Below are 26,715 nucleotides of genomic sequence, written 5' to 3' on the forward strand. Positions count from 1 at the left end.
ACTTACTTAGTATTTTTTACATAAAAATAATTACTACCTGTTTTATAAATAAGTATTAATAGAAACAAGTTGAAACAAATAAGGCCAACCATTAGACTCGAATGTCATGTCATGGTCTATCAGGTACCTACTAAAGACTACCATTGCGTACTTCTAGCTCAAATCTCAAAGCAATACGAATACAGGTTATTCAGTAAGTGTCGTCGGAACTACGGCAGCGTACGTGCAGCCTGTGGCTTATCCCATAAAACTTTACAAGTGTCACTTACAGTGCGACAAACTTATCTGTTCCGGTGAGAGCGAACTAAATTGATCCATATCTCATTACTTTCTAGTGAATTGTATATTGTAAATGATTAGATGGGTTTATTAACACCGCAATAGCGAATTAACAATACAAGCAAACTTAAAATCTTATAGAATTAAGAAATATTAGACATTTATGTGAACTCTCACCGGAACAGATAAGTTTGTGGCACTGTACAACTTTTGCACACCACATTTGACGTTACGACGAAGCAACAAATATTGCGTGGCATGTTCAGGAGTTTCTTGTAGAGTAGACTACCGTAATAGTTGGTTTTAGCTTATTGGTTTAGTATTCCGAGTTTCCACACTTAGCTAGTTTTGCGCTCACTCTACGCAATATACAGAACCACGTGCGGCTAGTAAAGGATGAACAGTTTGCCGACTGGGAAGATAATAGCAGCCGAATGTTGTTTTCCGATGCTCACGTTATATTCAAGTGAGTCAAGGTAGTACCTACATACCTATTCATAATTCACTGACGTAGTTCTGGGAATGCTTAGCTACTTGTAATTTGACGATTTGTAGAGTTAACTTTAGCTAGTCCGAGTTTATTCCATAGTCAAAAAAACAGTAATTAAATAATGTAGATAAATTATTCTACAATTCGCACTTAGAGAATAACTGTAAGTTATGACTATTTTATCAACCGTTTAAATTAAGTTTATTGTAACATCTCATAAGGTTTCTAGGTAGAAAAACTCTACATTTGTAAAACGTATTTACATAATTTTAATAAGTTATAAACTTATAACTGTAGACATACAATTTTTGCTTGCGTTTACATTCTAAATCAATCGGTATAGTAAAACAAAACAGTGTTGTAATTATAATATAGTATTTGCTAATATCATTAAGAGATTATTTTATTGCAACTGAAATATTTATTCAATGATCCGTGTACCTATTTCAGATACCGTTTCATCATAATTAAAAAAGTGTTTGCCTGTCACTATACAATTCGTGATTATTTATCGATACTGGAAGTATACCTACAACCCTCATGTAAAATTTACACCAAAATAATGACAACACTAAATTATAATACTTATAAAATTTTGTATTCTTGCCCCAGAGTCGGAAAATATTTTTATAAATAATGAAGTAGAATATTTTTATATATAAGTAATTTAAACTATACGTTCTTACGTAGGTACACATATCTCGATAGTAGAAAACACATAATTCATAGCCTAAAAAGTCTAAAACTTACCAAATACATTCCTATGTACAAATCAGGTTATTACCCATTCATCAATAACGTTGAACATAGAAAACCTATTACAACCGTTTACTTACATGGAATATTCGCTAACTTCAACTAACTACATAACTTAATTTATATTACCTAATCTCTATACATTTTGTCTAAGTCCCACGTCAAAAATTAATAAATCAAAGAAAAAGGAGACAAATGGTAATGTCATTGGATTTTATAAAATTCTACAGGACATAGGTCTCTTCCAAAGACCCCAGAACACTGCAGTCTCGGTCTTCCTCATCTAGCCAGCTGAGATCACACGAGAAAGATATAATTTATCTGATAGCTGTCTCCACCTGTGAATCGGTATACCGGCAGATATGAAAAGCCGAAATCTGATAACTGACTGCCCAATACGACCTATCACATTAGATCTCTCTCTCCATCTAAGAACATCTTCTGTTATTTATTTTAGGTACTTATATGAAGTTTTTAAAATGTGGTTTAGTAATTATTGATAAACAATTTAAAGTTAGTCATAAGAACAACGATTGACTGTAAATTTATGATTTCATGTGCATTTGCGACATGTTTTTTTTTTACTTTATACAGTGTCATTAATTAACAAATAATAAATCGGTATATTAATCGAATCGGTTTTTCATATTTTAATATATTCATCGTCAGTATTCTAGCGAATAATTTATAAATAGTAATAAGTTATTTAAGTACCTTCGTAATTAGGTAATTCGTATTTTTAATCTTTGTTAACAAAATGTTATTGGAATTAACTCAATGATTAGATTGATCAGTAAAAATTTAAAAGTATTTGTCTATAGGTATAAACAAATAAAATATAGTCCAAAACACCTAATCAGTGATAAATAAATAAAATCATGACATAGATTTCACGCCCGTAGTGTTTTAGTACGTAGGCGTTTAGACTTTCACACTACAATTATGTTTTTTTTAAAATACTTTATTTTACCTAAATCGACGTAAACTTTCATCCTTCGAAGAATTTACATCCAATCGTAGCGTACCTATACATATATCTTTTGTACATGTTCTATGATATGATAACCATAAATGTAATCCAAATATTACTTACACAATTTCTAGTGTTACAATAACTGGGCCTGAATTACTAAATTTTATTTATAACGAGGTACTGTCTCAAGGGCTTAGGGCTTAGGCTATACTTTCTACATTATTATAAACAATATTCTCTACAAAGTACACAAAAACAGTATGCACTGAAATTACAGGTCCAGATCCAAACTCCACACAGATCAGAAACATTCTAATGTTCCGTTACCGTTAAATATAAAAACAGTATGATCTAATTACATATAAGTTTCATTAATTAACGGGATAATCGATATACCACTGGGAATAAAACTCATATTAGGTCTTGTCTTCCTCCTGTTCTGATCAACTGGCCACATACACAAAAAGTTCTCTTGTTTTTTCTAATTGCATACACTTAAAGTTCCTTTATGCACTGTGGAATACGTCACAAATTGTCCTATACAAAAAACATTAACCATGTAGGCAGGTTTTCCATAAACCGAAAGTTCAATTACATCCTGTATGCACTGGGAAGTCACAAATAGTTCTACAAAGTCTTTGTCCTGTATGCACTTGTTCACAAGTCACAAATAGTTGTATAAAGACATACAGGTTTACGCCGCGGCCGCCGTCGGCTATAGCAGCGCACGCGCGCCCCGGCTGGCGGGTCGGGCTCGCAGGCGCAGCGCGCGCGCGGCGGGGGCGCGGCGTCAGCGCGGCGGCGGCGCGGCCGGCGGCGTCCAACGCAGGCTGGCGGCGTCCACGCAGCGCGCTCGCTCCGCGCGCCGGGATACTTCTTCTAGCACCTCCTGTGGGGATGGTGTGAGGGTTGTAACTTACTGCCAGTTTCAATACTCTATCTATCGATAGCTGACAGTAACTCTCACACGATTTTGACATATAAATAGTTACATTCTGTTAACATTGTATGAAAGTAACTGTCTGCTATTGAAACAGGCAGTTAGAGCTGTTAGAGGCCATGGGGTTCTTTTACGTCGAAATCACGATACATGGAAATTATAAGTGGGATTTTTTTTCTACGCCAAGTACAAAAATAATGTTTTTGTAATTCGGTATTGGCATTGTTTGACTGCTGGCATATAGTACACTTAAAGAACATATGAAATAGATACGAATTTAGTTTTTGATTAAAGGGAAATCTTTATGTTTATTATTTACTATGCTGAAATATTTCATACGTTCGTCATATTTAATTAAACGACATTATCTCACAACCATGACATGTACAGATAACACAAGAGATTAAATTTCATGATCTCATCACTGATTTATTCCTCAGCATGTGCCATTTCATCGAAATGATCTCAATTTTCGAAATAAATTACACATTACTCACTGAATCAATGCTTGAGTAGAGGGATGGACTAATGAGTTTACATGACTTTCAAATTCAAACTTTATTTATCTTTAAGATATTCTGAAAGTGGTGTTATGATATGACTCAGTTAATGGAATCTTGGCTTGTTCCGTTTGAAAAATGCATTGCTTCTTCGAGCAAAAAGCGATAACTTAAAAAGCGCATTAAAATATTTCTTGCATGTTTTCTATTCCTCGAGCACGGGCTAGGCACCGTCACGGTGGCTAACTGGACATAGGCCGGGGTCAGACAGGCGCCAACGTTTATTAACTAGTTATTAACAACAATAATAACGAGTGCGTTATTTCCGAGCGATCGCGTCGTGTGCCACTCATTAGAAAGATTGCGTGCCGGACACTGTTTGCGGAAAGCTAGGAATCGCGGCTAGTTTTTGCGCTTAAATCAGTGATGATAATGCGGCGTATTTATTCGGTGCGTTGGACCGTTGCGAGATAGTCGACGATACGATCATAGATACACGAACGCGGCTGAGTCACTGACCTGCTTCTTGAGCACGATGTGCTTTCCCTTCCAGTACTTCATGAGGCCGCGCTCCTGCAGCGTGGAGACGATGTCGCAGGAGGCGATGGCCAGGTCCTTGCTGAGGTCGCGGATGCACAGCGCGGGCCCCGGCGCCGAGCACAGCCGCCGCAGCAGCGCCTCCTTCCAGTACGAGCGGTACGAGATCAGCCCCAGGTCCGACAGCGGCGTCTCCGGCGAGCCCACCTTGCCCTCCACCTTCGTCAGCAGGTAACCTGCAACAACCAGGTGTTCATAACATGACGTCCGCCAATAAACTCCACTTCGTGTCGCCGAGGAATGCCGCCGTCGAATCGCTACATGGAATAGGACATTCATTGCAAATAAATTCGTCAGTCGTAAAAACAAGAAAGTTCAGGTGAAAATAGCTCATAACTTGTTGCTTTGTTTTCAAACAGTAATTAGCTCGCATGATTGCGGCCGGCTAGTTAGTTAACAGTTCGCTAGTAAGAAGCTTTTTCTCGAAGCAAGTTTAGCGTGACCGTGTGTAAGTTTAGCGGCGGTTTTTTCGGTTTCCATAAAACATAAGGCACCGCTATTTAATCGGAGGGTGAGCACGGGGATCGCGGAGCATGATGGAGAGATCACGAAACGCTGATGATAATGATACAATGGCAGAAATAGGATGAGGCGTCGATTAATGAGTGTATAAAGTGTTGTGTGTGTAAGGTCGGAGGCTCCCCTCGGGCGAGGGTGTCGGGCGGGGGTGGGCGGCGTCTAGACGGCAGACGGATCCATAGTGCAGCGCATCGATCGCGGGTCGTCGCCCGCCGCCCTCACGCACTACCCCGCCTAAACAAACCCGAACGTTACTCGATTTACGATGCCCACCGCCGCCGCCGCCGCTGCCGCGCCGCCGCCGCTCAGGTGTGACGTGTTTTTGCGCTCCAACTTCCAAGAAAGATGCGCTATGATTATTTTATTAATAGCGCGCGTGCACTGGATTCTGCAGTCCACTTTTTTCATGGCGGCGTTTTTGTGTAGCTTTAAAGGTCACTTCCGGTATTGAATGATTATGTATTCATAGCGGTGGCCACGGTTCTTGACTAACGATCGATCCTATTACCTATTGATTTGCAGAATTAACTAATCACATCCTAGGTATTCTTTGTAGTATAAGGTCCCTTTCCCTAAGCTTCCAAAAAAAAACGTTTATATATTTTTATTCTTACCTTATCTGCAATAAAAACGTCTTCGTGTCATCAAAATAACATTAGTGCAATACAAACAAAAGAACCTGCTGTTTGTCAATTGTATAGGAGAGAAGTACTAAAATAGGTAATTACTGAAGGTAACTAATGATCGTCCTGCGGTGGATGCCATTAAATCAGTCTGCAGTCTAGACGCGATGAGTAATGGCGATTTAGAGTAAAATGGTAATCCACCGCATTATGCCGGATACTTTACTGCGTCGAGTGCATTTCAATGTTTTCCAGACGTTTCTCCATGTGAAAACGGGAAATTTTATAGTTTCCTCGTGATTATAATATTTTAAGTCTAGGCTTATAAAAAAAGATGTTGGGATGCGGGAAAGGAGAGGAGGCCTGCACGAGTGACGTATCAACTGTACCTTACATACGTTTGCCGCACTCTACACATATGTCTGGATAATCCTGGAAGGATACGATAACAAACCGATACGCCAATAAGATGAAGCATTAGAATAGTACAGGAATGTCACTCTATAGCTTTACGAAAAACGTAGTTTCGGAGCGCTGCTGCACTAACCGCGTCTCTATGTCGTTGCATTAAAAGTACCGATAGCATAATGATATGTAGCTCTTCGAAACTTCGTATTTTCGGACGAGTAGTAGTCCAGAAGGTAGTACTTACTGAAGTCTATAAGCAGCCGGCCGTAGCCCTGCCTCTGGTACGGCGGCAGCGTCAGTATACACGACACGTTGTAGTTCAGGAACGAGTTCTTTTCCTGTTGGACAAACAGAATTTTTTAACAAAGAAATCGTCTTTATTTAGCGGAGGCCACTCTGAGGGCTATATCTGCATGGCAGAATGTACTTGTTGTATGGTCCCATAGGTATACATGTTATCGAAACTAATTCAGTACTTGAGGAAAATTTATAAACTTTAAGTGCATCTTATAAAATAAAAATGTACACATAATGTACAGAATTACATTTGGAAAACATTGATTTTTAAAAAAAAAAATATTAGTTCATGCGTTCTTCTCCATTGAAGATAATTTATTAGGCTATATGCGTACATTTATTGTGCCACGTGGCATTCTATTGGATGCCGATCAAGTCTTTGTTCAAAACTATGCAGAAATAATATAATTATTTACGCCGTTGTTGAAATTTTCACGACGGAAATATATTTGCACCATAGAGAAATAAACATTTGTATGGACACAAATCCTTTCGCAAAGGGAGTACGGAAAAGTGGATTATTGTTCCTTTAGTTTACGTACTTATTATTATCATTACGTTCACAATCAAGTTACTCTGGTATGTGTTTCTATCAGAGGATGGCCGTCGCGGTAGCAGGCAGGGGATCAGTGCACTTCTATTATAATTAAAGAGACATACCTATACTTAGATACATTTTGTACGAAACCCTTCACATTCGAGTCCAACCCTACCTACTTATCTGCGTGCCAGCAGCCTGCACGCGGTCTGGAGCTGCTTCCACCGCGTGCTAACAGCTGATCTGACCTCTTAATTTGCTCGAAACGGGAAGCCGGCTTTTAACGGACACGGCGCGAACACGACAAGGTTATGCTATTAACCGGCCCGCGACTGTCATAGCGTTTATAAATAGTTATGTGGAACGCGCGACGGGGACTTCGCATATAAACAAAACACCACCGACGCTCGGCCAAAGACCCTGTCTGCACATTCAACTGATTCGCAACTAATGAACAATTGAATTTAATTAGCGAAATTATTGCCTGGGGATTTTTGTGCCCCCAACCTTTTGTTAGGTTGCCGAGTGCAGGCGACTGAGCTGAAGGTGTGTCGCATTGTGGAGAAAGTAATTCCATTGGACCACTCGTAGGTTGCTTTAAGTACCTATACATAGTTTCAAAATTTCTGTTTAGCTGTTAAGACAGTATTTACGTTATGTGAAATTCATTGTACTTCTTTATCCACTGTTAACCATCTACATACCTAATTATAAATAATGTGCGATGGTTATAACTCTGAAATAATTTCTGTCTTTTTCGATGATAACGATGAAATACTGCAGTTTTCAATAATGTATAATGTAGGTAAACACTGAAGCACGGGTTGATTCATTGGAAAGTGAAGAGTTATTGGAAACGTGACGGGCTATTCGGCGGGGCCGGCGCGGCCTTTGACCCCGCCCGACACCGGAACCACCCACCAATGGGGGTATTTATTGTTATTAAGGACTCGCCACACTGAGACGAATTTTAAAGGCTGCAGCCAAAAGCTGTAATGCCGTCTGAGGAGGATAGCTGATAGATTGCGACTATTGTTGTGTTATAATTATGTGATAGCCATGGAGATGATTTGCATGGGAGAGTTGGTAAGTATTCAAATGCAATTAATTGGAAGATTTCCTGAGGTGGGATCAGACCAATGAAGCTGAGTTAGCGGTTAAAAAGCTTTAATTCTTGCACTCAGAAATTTTTGGAGTTAGGTGGCATCGCCATGAAAGGTGAAGAAGAAACATTAATGTGGGTACAAATGTACAGAAAACATCCCTTTTCCCGTCTGTTTACCCCATCGGAGATTGTAATCGTGAGATTATCGACTCCAATTTCTTTCCAAACCCCATGTTCGGACGAGGCTGGCGGGGCCCTCGGGTGTTTTGTAACATTCACAACTCCCTGAAAGTCTGCGGAGCGTCTGGCGAGCGCAGGCTGTCTGGAGGAGATTGATTGCAGTAAGACTCAATGACTATGAATAATAAATACAAGAAACGTGTATTGCACTGTCTGGGTGCAAATTCCATTTTTGCACATTTCACGTTGTAGAAATAAAATATCTGGCTTTTGCTAATAGACTTATCTATTTCAGCGGAAGCTGGATATTTTGTGCCTATTACAGTTTACAGGCGCATTTACGCAGTTAGATTACCTGAAACTCATTCAGATGTGTTAACAATTTGACTTGAGTATCGGTTTGTGCAGCTAAACTTATTAGGTATTTATTAAAAAAAATACAATTATAAAATTTATTGTCGGGATAACTTAATTAATATAAGATTTAATCATATATGTTTTAATGTACTTGCATATTTCAGGGCGCATTGCTTTTTGCAGACGAAAGTCATTAAAGAAACACCAATAATAGAAACCTGAATACAACCCAAAGTAAACACGATCGTCGGACGAAATCTCCGATGTAGCGAATGAAATGCGCCTCCCACTGAGGGTTATTCTGGTCTAGGGAGAGAGTGGCTGGCAGAATTAGATAGACGTGCATGTTACTTAAAATACTGAAAATATGGGGAATGGCAGTTTATCTCGGTGATCATGTCTACAAAATACTTAATGTATCATTTATTTTATGAAAACTAAATCTTTTTACTTTAAAATCCAGCTACCATTTACAGCGTATCACAATTATGTTTGTTTGCATATCATAATTTTTGTTCATATAAATGATGTTGACCACTTTTTTTTTTTTTTTTTTTTTTTTAAAGATTTTATTATCACTCCACAGACTTTATGTCCGTGCCTTTTTGAGAGATCAATATATTGTGAGAGTTTGGTTGTTTTTTATCTTCATCTTTTAACTACTCACTACTCAATGTGGAAGCTTATAATATATATATTTTATCTTTTATATATATATATATACCTATATATTATTAATAATATTATTTTTTTTGCACTCCTGGAGGAAAATCTACACAGACACCTGGGAAGGGGACCCAGGTAGTGTCGGCCTTTAACCGACTAAAAACCCCCAGTTGTGCATTTCTTGTTTTTTTTTTTTTTTTTTTTTTCTTTTTTTTTTCTTTGTTTCACACAGTCACACTTACAATTATAATGGCAACAAACATTTGAAGGGTAGGGCCAGTGTCAGCTGTCTTCAGAGAACTTAACAGACGCCTGTCAGTGGCCACACACTCCTTTTGTCATCGCTGTTGTTTTGCCTGGTGTTAATGTGTGACAGTGTTCTTAAAACTATCTTAATTTTATTGGTTAGTTCTTATACAGATAATATTAATTCATGATATACTATACAATACCTACATATCAAAACTATACAATACATGCTATATACTATACATATCAAAACTATAAAAAACATGCAATACTGTTTGGTCGTCAATATAAAATTAAAATCAAAATTCTCCTATTCCGCTCCATTTTGCGTTGCCAAAAGCCTTGATTGCTGGGCAACGACCTCTTTTTCCCGATTTTTTATTGCCATCTTTAGGTTGTACTCGAGGATCCGTTTCTTCGGTGCTGTTATTGCCGTTTTAGCGAGGTTGCCGATAGCGTCCTCGGTGTCATCCGCATAGTAGGTGCAGGCGGAGGTGTGCCTCGACAGCGCCACTACTGCGTGAGGTATGCTATCGTGCAACTTTATTTTGTCTTTTGTTTTTATGATAATGACGGATGTTGACCACTTTAAGCACATCAGTAAGTACATAATATCTTCCAAAGGTAATAAAAAAACCTTTCTATGTATCGGAATACATCACTTACATACATCTATCACGATATCATCAATTCGAACATTACCCGTAACTTCCCCTTATACACCTACTGAGAGCTAGATAGCTAGGCGCGGGCGGGCGTGTGTCTAGACTTCGTCTTCAGACGTCTGCAGTTCTGGAGGTCGCGGCGAGACGACTAAATCACTTGTTTGCAGTGGGAGATTGTCTCCGGATGGGCTGAGGGAACCACGGAGATGTGACAAGGTTGTAAGGGACTAGATTGGGTGGCATATTAGTACTTTTTCACGTTGTTTATTTATTTATGGATGTGTCTACCCAGTCAAGTGGTCGCTAGTGGTTGTGGATGAGAAAGGATAGAGTGTTGAAGCGGGGGCCTTGGCAGAGGCCTATGTCCGTTTATTGAATGATACAAAGATAGGCCCTATGCCTATGCCATGCATAAGAAAATACGCTATAATTTCATAAAGGCCGAGTAAGAGTGTGCGTTTTACCCTAGGAAGATGTGATCACCAGAATATAATGCCTAAGAAGCCTCATCGCCTACCTATTTTTATTAAGATAAAATAAGAAAAAGCTAGTCACGTCGACAAAAAACAAGGGTTGTCAAGCAAAAAGTAGATAGATAGATAGAATACACTTTATGTAGTTGCTTGTTGGATTGGAATGGAAACCGTATGGCGAGGGCCTCATCGAAGACGGCAAATGCGTTGGACTGCCGATATAAAGAGAACATCTGGCGGGAAATGGATCGAAATAGAACAAGAAAGAAATAAATGGCGTAGACTGGACGGTGTCACACCCTCCAGGTTGAAATTGGCATACATTATAATTAATATATTGACATAATTATTAGACGTAAAATAGAAATATTGTAGAGTGTACAGTGTACACTTGAGTCCACCTTGTTATAAGGTAGAGTCGAATATCATAATCAAATTAGTCGAAATGTTTGTTTTTAAGACCAATATTAAACGCTTTGTTAGAAAGCGAATTTTATGACAATTTACCTCAAATATTATATACTTAATTCTGTTTTTGTGTGTGTACAAATAAAGAATATTCTTATCTATTTTATGTGTGTGATGATCCTTCAGAGACACATTCCGAGCATAGCAGCTTTCAGTAATAGCACAAATCTGTTCACTTCTCCACATGCATTGTTCTGCGTCTACAGCATCCTTAAATTTTGGTGAATTCTAATTTTCCACTCAATATTGGTTTCGTTTATTTGAGAATCCCGTGGCAAGAACAATGGGTGGACAAGATATTGGGGATTCTTTATTACTACACATGCAAAAAATAAAGTGATGTTTTTGGTAGCTTTGGTGTTATTTGCGAGTTTATTTATTTATTTAATCCTTTATTGCACAAATATATAAATAAGTGTACAAAGGGTGGACTTAATGATAAAAGCATATTCTACCAGTCAACCCACAGGAAGTACAGGAGAAACTATGTTAAAGGTGTGCAAAAAATATTGATAAAGATTTATCTCATAATGTAAAAAAATCCTCCTTATTGGAGATGAAACCTATCAGTTTCATTAAGTAGCATTATTGTAATTCAAATGTGTAGAGGAATCAGCATTAATAATATCTAGTAACTTGTTGATTGGATAACTCTATGTTCACAATCGTAAATTTTTATTGTATTGCATAAATACAAGTTACTGATACTTGCATTTAGTATGAGTTTATATTACTGAAATAACCTGGCGTTATATGAAATGTAAATTCTCAATGAATTCACGAATGAATGAGTACATTACATATTCTAGTACAGTATAAAGTGTGGATAACGGTCTATAAAGAAACTTCTTACTATTCCCAATTTCCAAGAGCATCTCACAGATCATAACTCTTCGTCCCATCTGCCAGACGACCCAGCGAGTCTGGTGGCGAGGTCATCGACCCCTGGCTACAATGCACACCACTAACAGTGCAACTAATGTACTGGCAACTGCGATGTTTACTGAACAGTGCTAATTTGCATTGAGTGATTTTGCGGGATTAAGTCGTTTAATAGGTTTGCTACGAGGTCACCAAAACATGGATGTCTAGACGTAAAAGATAATTTCGTCTGTACATTGTACAGTGTACAAGATCTGTTACTAATGTTTATGTTTCATTTTTAGGCACCTATTTTTATGAAAAAGTAAATAACTTGCTACGGCAAACTTTCGTAGCACTGCTACGCAAGTCGTAGCGGCGACGTAGCGGCTACGAAGCGCTACGAGAGGAAGCCTTCAGCGATTGTTGTACACACTTCCTGTTACAGAGCATCTAATGAGCTATACTTAAAATGATTTAAACATTTTTAGAGATAATATTTTCTATTTACTTATCCGTGCTTTATGGTGTTTTCAATTTGGACGTTCATAGCTGGTAATTAAATAGGATATTTTCCGAATCCCCTTTTTAGTTGTTATCTACGTAAAAAAAGCATACTCATTGTCCTAATTTTCACTGCATGAGAAATTATTCTGAAAGTTAATTAAGTATATCAAGTCCTAATTATGATTATCCACGGCAATTTATTTTTTAAACGTGAATAAGTTGATTGATGCCGATGCGATGCCGTCGTGACAATCAATTTGCCATCCAATAGCAATGTATCGGGACCGCGACAGCAATCACAACCTCCGTATGATTGGTCGCCGCCGCTAGACAACAATAAAACCGCCCAAATTACGCACGACCAAATAAAATTTAAATTTTTCAACGGCACATCTCCGATGCGTCTGGACTGTGGGTGTGCGTGTGTGTGTATAGAGGGGGAACAGTTGTTACATGTTGTTATGTCTACAGGTCGGCTGTCCCATTTCAAAACACAGTAACCGCCAACTTTAAAAAAAACGGGTCTTTGATTTATATATTATTTTAGGCAATTCCGCACAAAACTGCATTGTCAGAATATCAAAAAACCGCTTAGAAACGAAAATAAAATTTCTAAAAACCTAGTAACTCCACCCTGCGAAATCAAAAATGCCACGAAAACCATTTCAAAACATAGTAAGAGCCACCAACCATTTTAAAACACAGTAAGTGAAAATGACTTACTAGGTTTTAAAATGGTCAATGGCGCTTACTAGGTTTTGAAATGGTCAGCAAAGGACAATTTTCGACCGTTAATTTTAGTAAGTCACAAATTTCATACATTATTACTAACACTTTTTTCGAACAAAATATCAGACATTTCAGAACCTGTATCTTTGCACCAATGAGACCTAGAGAGTTGAATTAAAAGTAGAACATAAGTAAATTTTGTCTTCTTTATAAAAGCCATAGAGACCTTTCTCGTCAGAACCTTTCTACTAGCCCTATTTTGCATAAACCAAAAAAAAACAAGTTATAAATAAGAGAAAACTGATTTTTAGATAGAAATTTAGGAAATATTGTCTAATTGAAAGCAGCCATAAATAATTTTCATGTTAGAGCCTTCTTAATATGGCTATTTAATTCATTTACATAAAACAAAAAAAAAAACATAAAAATATGCCCGTATTTCAGCTATTACTTATAGTGCCGTCGTGTAAAAGTGCTGCAAAATTGGATTTATAATATGTGAAGGATCCCAAACATATAAAAAATGAAATTATTACGCAATTATTGCAATTTCAATATACTTAACTTGTCTTAAATTACACAATAATGGCTCTTACTAGGTTTTGAAATGGTCAGTGAGGGCGGTTTTAGGGTGAGAAAACCATATAAAACCTAGTAAGTGTTTTCTTTTGTGCATTACAGCAACAATTTTAGTTATATTTAAATGAAATAGTATTGTATGTAAAGCCTAGGTTCTGCCGCTTCTTTTAAGCTTACATTTGTTCAGATATCTGTCATAGTTTTACCAGGGCATTGAAATGAAGGGACAAAAATGTTTTTTGGCTCTCCTGAACATTTTGTCTCATGGCTGTTACTGTGTTTTAAAATGGGACAGCCGAGGTGTTGGAGAACTAAATTGTTAAAAACTACGAACAGTTGTTCGTAGATAACAACTATTATATGCCGGAAAGGGTGTATGTCTGAGATGGTCATTCGACTTTGGCTTTTACCCTTTACAGCGTACAATAACACTTTTCAACATCTTTTTCGTACAATTATGCTTATTTGTCTTTATTTAAACCCATACAACTGATCTGACGAAATTCAGTGTTATAATGAATCTCTACCACGATATGGAGCGAGTATGAAAGGGAACTACCGCAACGTTGACCGAATGAAAATCTCCGATTCTTTAAAGGCATTTTATAAATATTTAAATTGGCTTCACCCTTGCAGTATCGGCTACTGTAGCTACTGCACCCTCTCTACACTCTGCATATAGTGGTCGGGGGTAGTCGCGGGGGCGCGGCTCGGGGGGTGTCTGGCGGGCGGTCGTTGACCCCTCAGCTGATGGAGGTTGAATGGAGGTAGTACGCAGACACTTCACCGAGCGACCTGTACTCTGTAGTACTATGACTAAGCATGTCTTGAGCACATTGTGCTGGGAAGGATGTGTTTGACTTTGGTTTAATTTATGTTTTAACCCCGAAGAGTTATGGCATGGATCGATACTCCTGTGTATTTTTTGGATTAAAGAAGACCTGATAGATATACGTCTAGCTTATATGGTGTTGTAGCGGTTCTAGGGGTAATGTTATCAGATTTAGAATTTTCTTTCATATCTCATAAATATCTAGCCCAAATAAATGATTTACAGAACCTTTAGCATATATTGCGTGAGTTAGATGTCCATGCAAACAGCAAAAGCAACTGCGTAACGCAATTTGTAAGAGACGAGAAACAAAATAATTATATTGTATGGTCGAGTTGGAAAACATCCCTACATCTTTCATCTTTAGGTAATAAAACAATAAATAATGCAATAATAAAGCAGCAGAAGAGATACTAATCTTCACAAATAAGCCAGACAACAAAGAAAGCCGCATCTTGGCGAGACAGTGATACTTACTTCTTATATCCAAGTGTTTCGGTTTTACGAATTTTAACTTCGCAGACTAACTTATCGATTTCAATTGTTTGCAGAAATTCAACAAAGGAATCTTAGGGTGAAGCCTTATTGGTGCATTGCGTCGCGTCGTCACAAAATAAACGGTCATGAAAAATATAAGGTAGCCACAACGCAACGCGAGAATGGGGCCTCGCCCTTAGAGAAAGCGAAGTCTGTACGAAACAAGTATAAAGCTAAAGATTATGTATGTTCACACATATGCAGCAATAATCCCCATAAGATCTAAGCTTCATATGCCTGTATCTAAGCCTGCCATTTTCGGCTTTGCTGGTCCATAGCGATTTGATTTGGTGCATTCATATATCAATCAATTCAATCAAAAATATGTATATAAATATTGTATAATGTACCTTAGAATAATTTAAATTAGTAAGTACAATATTTTGAAATTAAATTGGAAGTGTGTGAGTTGTTGAATATTTTTGTACTAACGTAAAAGCGCTTTTAAAATCGTTCGGATTTCACGTTTCGTTTTCGCACGTCGCAATTATGTTATACTAGGATATTGAAAAGAATCATATTCATTCATTTCATCACTCATGCTCTGAATGTGGTAAAAATTGCCTAAAAGGGGCATGATAATAAGTACTCATTTTCTGTTACAGGAAAATAGGCTTGCGAGATTTTTTTCTAAAATTGATGACATTTACTTTAAAATAAAGGTTAGCGAATCTTTTTGTTGATCATAAGTGATCATAAGTAATAAGTATCATAACATAACATACACGTCATATTACCCACGAAATATTGAAGAAGAAAATGTATTGCGAATTTCTTTGCGGTTTTATTCGTAATGAACACCACAGTGTTTACCTACCTCGGGTGAACCCCTTTTAAGTCTCTCGGACTATTAGCGTTCTTACCCTATTTTCAACCCTTGGCTACAGTTCGGTTTAAACAACTTGATAGTTCTGAAGTTGGCAGTAATTACACTTTGTCAAACAAACTGTGTTTGGAAGAATGATTACTTATTGGTTTGTTAGTTGACAAGGTACAAAAATGAATGAATCCGCTGCCAACTTCAGAACTATCCAGTCAGTTGTTTGGACATACGTAATTATCCGCCATAGAGTAAATCTATGGGTTTGGTGTGTTTTGGTGAAAACGAGCAAACTCAAAAAACGTATTTTTTTAGGATGGCCGAAAAACAATTTGTTTTTGACAAAACAAAAAACATTCCTCGTAAACTAGGTACTTGAGGTAAAATAATAAAAATTTAACCATCGAGTTGATAATTTGACGTTCTATCATAATGTATTGGTTAATTTCCACAATACTTACTGTTTCAAAGATATTTGGTTCCAAAAACGAATTAAACCATTTTACAAGTTTGTAAAATTCAGAAAACCGCTCGCTGGCGTCGTGGGCCGACTGTGCGTTGCGGCCGTGTTCATAACGTTTGATTGACAGATTCTTTATGGCTGGTACAAATAAAGTTGTTTTATTTTGAAAAGGAATAAAAGTCAAATAAAATGTATGGATTTGGCAGCTGCCATAGGGCTCACCATACGTCCTACTTTAACTGATATAAAAACGGCCACTGTTAATATTTTTAGGTGCGTCCAGATGACATGGATACCTTTTCTAGTATCTGGTATGAGCAGGCCATTGACAGGAATAGGTGGAAAACTCATGGAGAGACTTTCACTCAGCATTGGGACACAATAGATTAAATAAAAAATAAGAAATCTATAAGAAATATCCGACGGTCAATGTTTGCGCTCGGTTGAAGCTGTAGCGTATTGCCTTCATGGCATGTTATAACACTTACCTTACTGAAGTAGCCGACCACGTGGCAGCCATGCTCGTCGGCGACAGTCATCACGTAGAACAGGAACGGCTCCACGTCGTAGTACAGCGTCTTGTGGTCCAGGAAGAACTTGGCCAGGAGACAGAGTTGCTGCAGTATACGCTACTTCATGCTATCTCTCTCTAACTGTAGCTCTGTGTATGCTACGTCCTACTCGCACTTAGGTAATTACCACTGTTGTCGTATTGTTTAGATGTGATTAGATAAGACAAATACTGCAGCGCTTTATTTAGGAATATGCGACAGACAATGCTCGCGGGCGCTAAAGCGCTGTCTTAAAACAGTATTAATAGTGACCATTACGTAAAGTTTTTTTCGACAAACCTTGGAAGGCGGGTGATAATCTTTATGGAATATCCAACAGACAATGCGACAAAAATACGAATTGAGAACCTCCTCCTTTTTTTGAAGTCGGTAAAAAGTATAAATTGAAATTTTCCCACAAACCCCCGAAGGCGGGCGAGTAAGCTTACCTTACTGAAGTACCCCACCACGTGGCAGCCGTGCTCGTCGGCGACAGTCATCACGTAGAACAGGAACGGCTCCACGTCGTAGTACAGCGTCTTGTGGTCCAGGAAGAACTTGGCTAATAGACACAGCTGCTGCAGCACATGCTATCTCGCTCTAACTGTTGCTTTATCTTTAGTGCAACCTAATCTCACTTATGTAACTGCCACAGCTGTCCAAGATACAATTCAGTGGCACTCTATTTAGTAATATCCGACGGACAATGCTCCCGGGCCATGAAATACTGCCTTAAAAAGTATAGATAGTGACCATTTTGCAACCAAATCTTCCGAAAACCCCCGAAGGCGGGCGAGTAGCCTTATCTTACTGAAGTAGGCGACGACATGGCAGCCGTGATAACCACATCCTGCCGCGTTCGATTTAATAAACATTAGACGGTAGAGTGCGCATTTAATGCGCGTTCAGAGCTTTAATAGTGACGTACTTACCTTACTGAAGTACCCCACTACATGGCAGCCGTGCTCATCGGCGACAGTCATCACGTAGAACAGGAACGGCTCCACGTCGTAGTACAGCGTCTTGTGGTCCAGGAAGAACTTGGCTAATAGACACAGCTGCTGCAGTACATGCAATCTCGCTCTCATTGTAGCTCATGATTGCCACTATTTTCGTAATAATTGTTTAGACGCGATCGGATATTGCGCGGATATTGCGAAATTGCGAACCTGGATTGTGAAAATTTAGAAATTGGATGTTGCGAATCACCACAATGCTTATCTGTCTAAACTGAAATTCTTTTTAGGGATCTGACAGGTGTTTGACAGAAAAGCGAATCTACTTATGGGTTTTTGATGGCTAATGTGTCGGTGGTATGGCACCCAGACAATATCTTGCCGCTTTCTATTTCATAAACATTAGACGGTTTAGTGCGCTCTTTGTGCTTTAACGTACTTACCTTACTGAAGTACCCCACTACATGGCAGCCGTGCTCGTCGGCGACAGTCATCACGTAGAACAGGAACGGCTCCACGTCGTAGTACAACGTCTTGTGGTCGAGGAAGAACTTGGCTAGTAAACACAGCTGTTGGCAGTACTGCTTGTGTTTCCGGCCGTCCACTTGCCACACGCTGAGAGAGTTCTTGCGGTACACCTGGTGGCGGGTTTTGGAACTAGTTAGTTGTGGGGATTTCAAGGTAGAGGCGCTGGTGTAGTAGAAGGTCGAAATGTCATTGTATGGAGTATGTGTAATAGGGAATATGCATGTATTTTTTAAATATTCTAATTGGATAATTTTACATCGCTTTATTATAGTTAAAAAAAATTCAACTCCAAAAATGTATTTTAAGGTATTTTTATTCTGAGATTGACATAACAACAAATTTTACGTCACATCCGCTCTAATAAGAAAATGCGTCTCGTTTCAGAGATTTGAAGTTACCGATGTTTTTTTTGTACTTTACAATAATTATTAACTTGCTCAAAAATTAATTATAATCAAAAATATTGATGGAGGCATAATGGGAGATTTTCAACCATAGACAAAAACCGATTATAGATGGCGCTAGTAAAACTTCATACTCAACAGCACTGCATTTTTTTTTTAGCCGGCATGGATTCCTGTCCTGTCAGCCAATACAAAACCCAATGGATGTGAATTCAACCATATGAAATAACTAGCTGTTATTTTATGCATAATATTGTTAATTAGTTTAAGACAGTTTTGTACCATTTATGACATCTTCCTCAGAAGAATTACGCTCATAAAAAACGACAGGCCGGATGCCATCTATTGGTCGATTTTGGAACTTTGAACGTCAAAAGAAAATCTCCCATTTTGAAATAACAAAGTTTATTAAAAATTATATTTCACCTTTATTTGAATCACATGCATATTCCCTTTTCACCCTATTGTGTACGGTGTACAATAGTAATAAGAAAGCGTAAATTGAATACTGTTACAACATTTTGTACTAAGTATCTGCGATTATTTACGGTAAAATTTAAGTAATAGGTTAATTTAAGCTCCAGCTCTTGGCGCTTTGTTGTAGATGGAGCCGCTGACATTGTATAGAACTTTCTTTTATTATATTATGCACAAAGTGTTGTAAAAGCGCTATAGTGAGCCGAAAGGGGATGACTCAGGCGGACCGCCTGAGGCGGTCATTCTGCACAACTTTTGTTTTACTTCACTATTTGTTCAGAATGAACACCTGAGAACCCCTTTGGGCTTACAGCACTTTTCCACCATATACTTAATATTGAAAAAAAAACTCATATCTCACCTCATCACCCGGCGGATGCCTCCACACGCACTTGCCCTTATGCCTGTTCGCGCCGCTCTGGCTCTTCTGGTGGTTGAGACAGAACTCGCACACGAACAGCCGCGGGACCCGCGCCGCGTCGCCTGGGTACGGAGACTGGTACCACACTTCCATCATGTACTTGCCCATTACCACGTATCTGCGGGGGAAGAGGGGGGATAGAGGGGTATTGTAGGCTGATCTTCTTATCCTAACCTATGGGGAAGAGTAACATATCTTGAGGAAACCTGCACATCTAGATAATGTACCCTAATCAAAAACGGCGATACGGCTCGCTACCTATCTACCTAGTCTACCTACTACCCCTTCGGGGATTACAGTCATGAGCATATTATTATGTAGGTATGGCATACGAACAGCCGCGGCAATGTACCCTTATCAAAAACGGCGATACGGCTCGCTACCTATCTACCTACTACCCTTTCGGGGATTACAGTCGTGAGCATATTATTATGTAGGCATGGCACACGAACAGCCGCGGCAAAGCGCGTCGCGTCGTTGCCCGTGTACGGGGACTGGTACCACACTTCCATCATGTACTTACCCATTACTACGTATCTGTAGAAGAGGGGGGAGGTTAGGAAACCTTTTAAAAATAATGTGTTAAAATAAAAGACTACTGAGTAAGAAAGTTATTTTTTTTACGAGGGAACCATATCAACAAAGTACTTGTCAAAAACTGGTGCAGTCTTCAAGACAAATATCTGACCCCTACTCAATTTTGTTGTTGTTGTAAATACTGAGTTCTTAGGCGTCACGAGACGACGAAGAAACTCGACACTAAAACTGTTAGGCTTTTAACAGATGGAGCTAATGAAGTATGCGTTAGTTTGCTCAGTGGTAATGAAAAGATTTTCATAGTTTATGAAAGCTATAAGTTACAGTCACCCGTCATACAAAGTGGCGCCTCTAGCGGACATTATCATAAAGTATTACAGCCCGGACTGAGAAACTAATTGGGTAAGCTAAAAGCTTATTAACTTCAAGCAAAATCAATCACAACACATTCAGAAACCACCTACCTCGTCCCCCTATCCGAGGGTATCTCTCCCAGCTCCTCCTCGATCTTAATGGCCGCCAGTGCCTGCGCCTCCCTGAACAGCCGCAGGTCGTAGTCCGGCACGAACCCGTCCAGCACCGGCTCCCGTTCCTCTGTCAACTCCTCGGCTGATGTCCCGGCGGCGGCCAGCTTCTCGCGCAGCTCTTGGCTGCCTTTCCACTTTGAACGCATGTCCTGGAAGTAACAAGCATATTATTATGTATGAAGATACGTTGAAATGGAATTGATTGGTGAGGGCTTATAGGTGGCGCTACTGGGTTACTGGCGTGATCTTGGGTGGCTTAATAGCTAGTCACACTATAAATATTTCACGCATAATAGCCCACCTTATAGGCTAGGTAAATGCGGAAAATCAGGTCGTTACGATAGATGGATAGATAGGTGGCGCCACTCACAATTGCCGCTATTTGTTACTGTGACTGTCAATTTCAGTCAGGTGCTGAGGTTTTAATTTCTACCAGGGCAGATATTTGTTATTCGTCATGGAAAATAAAATTATAGCAATAGGCATTCTATTACATTGTTATTTACGGATATAGCACATACACAATAACCAATACACCTCGGGCTTCCCCGCAAAAGAGTGCCAGAAAAGTGTTTATCTGAAGCTATACCTTAGTCGGGTAGCCGGTAGTGGCTGGATGAGGAAGGCCGAGCACCGAGTGTGGTGGCGCTCCTTGGTTGAAGCCTATGTCCAGCAGTGGATGATTATTGGCTGATTAATTATGAGGTACATAATCTTAGAACAACATCACAAACCTTAACTTTAAGCTGATACGCCCGCTGCTCTATAGTGGGCTGTGACCGCGGCCGCTGCTGCATGGCCAACACCGCGCGCCGGCGCGCCGCCGCCGCCGCCGACCGCTCCTCGCTCGCCGCCACGCACCAGGTCGGGGTCACGTTGTGGTACACGGGACACGCGTCCCACGTGAAGTGGGCGTCGGCTTTGCCACCTAGAGAAGAAGGTTGAGGTTTGAGTGTCATTGTTGCTAATTGGCGCGTGGTTACTACGTCATAACGAACGATGCCATTGGGTTCGTCTATTGTTTATATTTTAGATTCGAATGCACAATGTAGGATCGTGGTAGACTGGACACGTGTCATTGCATGAAATGGGACTCGGTTGTTACGTAGAGAAGAGTAAGTTTAAACTTAAACCTTATGATGATATATGTACACAAAGGTGCCCTGGTAGTGAGCACTTTCACCCCCACAAAGAACCGAATAGGTGGCGCCACTGTGCTGCCTAATTTTATTCTTGTTGGAGATCCGTAATGGATGATTGTGATTTTCCACAAAAATTAAGTTACAGATGGCGCCGATGGTCAATGTGTTTTGGGAATTTTTATACATTTGTACATTGCACTGGCTCTAAAGTGTGAGTAATTTTACATCTACTCTCTAATTTTTAATTGAAAAGAATTCTGACATTTTATAAGTGATCCTACTAAAAAAGTTCTTTACCGAAAAAAGGAAAAATTGCGATCCATTTCTGGGCAATAATTTTTTCTTAATATTTTTATACAAAAAGATAAATCTAAATATTTACTTGCTCAAGTAAACTAATACAAAAATAATAAATATTTCAATATAATAGCTGTTCCCGCGAGCTTCGCTTCGCCTTAATAAGTTTTCCCGTGGGAATTCCGCGATAAAAAGTAACATATGAGTTAATCCAGGGTGTCAGCTAACTCCATTCCAAATTTCATTAAAATCGGTTCAGCCGTTTTGACGTGAAGAAATAACAAACATACACACGTACATACATACATACATACACACATACACTTACAAACTTTCGCATTTATAATATGAAGTAGGATCACGACTCACGACCAATGTATCGAAATAATTTTAATTGCTTTATTTTATTCTTTAGCATGGCATCACTTCCTACTAAATTCAGGGATAATAAACCTTTTTAATCAATTTCAAAAAAAGATTGTCTATTCGGTAAGTACATATATGTTCGGTATGTATGTAAGATTATTGGAACTGCACCATATTGACATATGACAATATATTAGGGCTAATAAACAAATATTCAAAATTTTATAAATGTTTATGTACCTATGTATGTTTATATGCTTGTTGGTATGTATGTTTGTCCACGCATACCTCCGAAACGATTGATCCGATTGTCACTATTCTTTTTGAGGGTTCCGTACCTCAAAAGGAAAAAAAAGAACCCTTATAGGATCACACTTCGTTGTCACCACCTTTTTTCTCGGAAACGGGTAAAGATATCAAGCTGATATTTCGTATAGATGTACATAATTATGATGAAATTAAAAGGAAAAGTACCTCTGGTAATTAAGTAGACTTGTACGGAACACTCAGTCAGGTAAGCGCCCGCTTCTCAAGCAAGAGATGCGGGTTCGAATCTCGGCGCTGACATGTAGGTAACAATGAGTTCTTTGAATTTAAGTACAATGTATACCATCGCTCTTACGGAGAAGGAAAACATCTAGATGTGTGAACCCACCAACACCGCAGTGGACCAGCGTGGTGGGAAATGGTCCAAGCTTAGGAAGGCAGTATGGAGATGCTGGACTCGCTTCCCCATGGCAAAGGGAGGATCCTCCGACCGTAGGAACCAAGTGTAGGTTTCATCAAAATCGGTTAGTGAGTTTTCAAGAAAGATTTTCATTCGACTTCTTTGAATGCTCGAATGCGCTCATATGTTCTCAGTCTCAGTGTAATTTGCTTCTATTTCTTGTCTACATCTTGTTATATTTGTTAAGTTTCTGTTAGGTTTTTCCTTGTGGACTTTTCGCGTTGTGATCGTTTGTTGATTTTTATAAACGTTATGGAGCCACAACCTGGCCCTTCCCGGGAAACAGCCCCAACTGACAGAGCACAAGAGTCAGACTTTCTCTCTCCCAGAAAAAAGCGTCCTCGTGGTTCTTTTTCGCCAAACGAAAAGACCATCATTCTAAATATTTACAAATATAATATAGAAAATTGGCCGGAAACAACTGATTGGAGTGCAAAGGAATGTGCTAAAAAGACTTCCGAGATGATTGGCGTGAGTCTGTCAAGTGTCTATAAAATTATCAAAGAATATAAAGACACAAAAGAGTTTCAGAAACCGAAAAAGAGTGGTCCGCAACTATCTTTCATACATTTTGATGACTTTACTTTTACGACAATTCGACGAAAGGTTCACGCGTTTTTCTACAGGAACGAAATTCCGACTATTGCAAATTTTTCACCTCTATTCAAATACGAACGCAACATCGGCCTGACATCGGCGTACTACGGCTACCGTTTCAAAAAGAATTACTAGTTGTTTTTAGATATATTTTCTACGACAGCGATAATTATATAAGATAATTGAGATTATCTTTAATTGTATTTTTCACTGTTTGTGATATATTTAGGTACGGTAATTATTTCTCACCGTAGGTAAATTCCCTTTTAATTTGGAGCGCCGCACTTAATAAAAAAAAAATTATTATAGTCTCAGATGTCCAGACTCGTATTGAAAAAGTGCCCAGCCCAAAAAGGTTTGTGATCTCTGATTTGTCTAAAATTGATAACTGTCAGAATTCCGTAAGAATACTAATTACAGTGTAAATATCGTAAGTATGGTCATCGTGATCTCCAAACTCATTTAAAAAAATTGGCATCCCATTCCATGGGGAAAGACATCTGATACAAACAAAAACTACCCTTATTCGAATGTAATAAGGGTTCTGTCAGATATCTTTTCGCGTGGAATGGGATATAGTTAAAGGTATAAAAATGTAATGGCAGAAAACCTCTCATTTCAGCAAGCAGTTCGCTACTTCACACAGTAACTATGACCTTACCAAGATGTCCTTCAGAATCGCATCCCCGCACCGGGCAGCGCCGCACGTAGGGCTGGTTGGGGTCGGGCAGCTCCAGTACTGGCACCGGTGATACTTTCGAAGGAGGTTTACGTCCTTTCTTCTCTTTACTTGTGCTGAAACAAGAAAGGGTTGCTGTTGGGTTTTTGGCACAATGATGCAATACAAGTTTACTGAATCACATGCATCATTAAATTTATGGCTATACTTTTACTTGTTTCAGTAGCTTATTAATACGTAAAGAAGAGGAAATTTAATAGGCCACATATAAATTATCAGGGTCTATCTCTTCATGCTACAAACCTTTACACCTCCAATATTCAAGAGATACATAAAACTAACTTTTTGATTCCATTGTGTTGTTTCTCGTCAGCCTCTGAGTCGGTGTCGGTGTGAGCGGGACGGGAGATGGTGGCGAGGCGCGATACTCGCGCTGAGAGTGAGCGAGTCAGCTTGCGAGGCATCACTGCTACCGCGTCTAGGCCGTCGCCTTTACTTGCTGTTTCCGACTGAAATTAAAACCATACATTGATGAGAAAAAAAACAGATGTACTGCAGATCATTTCATACACACCAAATTAATTTAAAATGGCCATCTATAAACTTTTTAATAACAGTTTTGACCTTTTGTAAGATAGGGTCACTAGATAAGCAATAGGTGTATGGTGAGTGAGTTAACGGGAATGAATCATTGGTCATTTAGCTTTTTTCTATTTACATCTTATATCTGAAACATAAATGTCTCTATGGAAATAGCGCCTTATAGACTCACCTTAATTGGAGTAATATTCATTTTACTGTTTGCTGATGCAGGCTTTGTTTTACCAGTCCTTAGTTCTGGCTTCTTTGGTGTCTCCGGCTCAGTATCACTGCCGGAGGAATCTGCGGAAGACTGACTGGAAGTGCATGATGATGCACTCTGCTTGCCGTTACCTATCTTTTTAGCTGGAGGGCCATTTGCAGTGCCACTGCTACTCCTCATTCGTTTGTTGTTTGTTTCTTTTGCTTTTTCTTCAGTTTTCACAACTGCATTCTTTTCCTTATTCTCCTTATTGTCTCTACTAGACTTGCGAGGTCGACCTTTCCCTCTTGTCGGAGGGGGAGTAACTTTTGGTGTCTGAACTGGAGATTTGTTGTTGTTTATGGTGGTACTTTCAGGCTCAGATTCAGAACTATTATCAGGTGAAAATATACTCTTTTTCTTCAGGGTGTCTTTTTGTGAATTTTTTGAATTGGCAGTGGCTTTAGCTGGAACTTTAGCCTTGTTATCTGAAGCAGGGGTCCGTGGGGCGGGTTTGCCATGTTTAGTTGCAACTGTGGCTGTAGCTTTTGGTTTTGCTGATGATCGTCTGCGGGGAGGAGCCGTTTTGGCAGGTACAGGTTTAGGGGCTTCATCCTCACTGGAGGATAGGATTTTGTTGACAACTGATGACGATGATCGTCTGCCATTCTTTCGTTGATGATCCTCTTTATTTTTGTTGGCTGTAGGTGTCTCTTCAGTGTTGTTTTGTTTGGCTGGTGATTTTGGTGGCGAGGCTGGTGCGGGTGGCGCGGCGGCGGCGACGGGGGCGGGCGCGGGGGCAGGTGCAGCGGGGGGGACGGGCGCGGGCGCGGCGGGGGGGTGGTCGGAGGCCGAGGAGTCGGAGTCGGAGCTGCTGGAGGCCGAGCCCGACGTGGACGACGACGAGCCGCTCGAGCTCGAGTCCGACGACGAGCCCGAGCTGCTGTCCGTGCTGCTGTTGCTCACCTGCAACTCACGCAAACAATACAACATGTTAATACCAACACTGGCGATGCCAACATACGATAATAGTAAACATTACACTCACGTCGAGGTTTCTCATCCTCATCTTGGATTTTCTTAAAAGCTAATAGCGCCCACTTCGCTGGAATATAAATTAATTTGTCCCGTAGGTTTAAAATTGCGAATGGATTAGTTTCTGTACATTTGTTCTTATAATTTAAAAGATTTTGTCGAAATTATCGACACTTGCTTTGCTGTGGTGTAAATAATAACGTTCCGTTTTGTTTATGTGTTACTGACAGATAGTTGTCAAATTGACCTTGTTGCGAAACTAAGGTTTTAATAAATAGT

General features: G+C 39.3%; 1 protein-coding gene across 1 annotated transcript; it reads right to left on the reverse strand.

Moving 5' to 3' along the window:
• Positions 1-1,080: 1,080 nt before the first annotated feature.
• On the reverse strand, positions 1,081-26,673 carry LOC105390091 (histone acetyltransferase KAT7). The gene is made up of 11 exons (XM_048624373.1): positions 26,450-26,673; positions 25,393-26,367; positions 24,963-25,129; positions 24,603-24,736; positions 21,547-21,740; positions 20,750-20,961; positions 19,689-19,866; positions 18,362-18,556; positions 6,330-6,423; positions 4,458-4,711; positions 1,081-3,387 (listed from the first exon to the last, which is right to left on the reverse strand). The coding sequence occupies exons 1-11, from the start codon at positions 26,468-26,470 to the stop codon at positions 3,289-3,291; spliced, it is 2,523 nt and encodes an 840-aa protein (XP_048480330.1). The 5' UTR covers positions 26,471-26,673; the 3' UTR covers positions 1,081-3,288.
• Positions 26,674-26,715: the final 42 nt, after the last annotated feature.

The sequence above is a fragment of the Plutella xylostella genome, chromosome 12 (assembly GCF_932276165.1).
Source record: "Plutella xylostella chromosome 12, ilPluXylo3.1, whole genome shotgun sequence".
Lineage (NCBI taxonomy): Eukaryota > Metazoa > Arthropoda > Insecta > Lepidoptera > Plutellidae > Plutella > Plutella xylostella.

Excerpts from the sequence above, each read along its gene's own strand:
- LOC105390091 (XM_048624373.1), bottom strand. The coding sequence starts at position 26,470 with ATGAGGATGAGAAACCTCGAC. Across the intron at positions 6,424-18,361 it reads TAGTGGGGTACTTCAGTAAG|GAAAAGAACTCGTTCCTGAA; the intron begins GTAAGTACGTTA and ends TTTGTCCAACAG. Across the intron at positions 3,388-4,457 it reads ACATCGTGCTCAAGAAGCAG|GAGGTGCTAGAAGAAGTATC; the intron begins GTCAGTGACTCA and ends CCATCCCCACAG.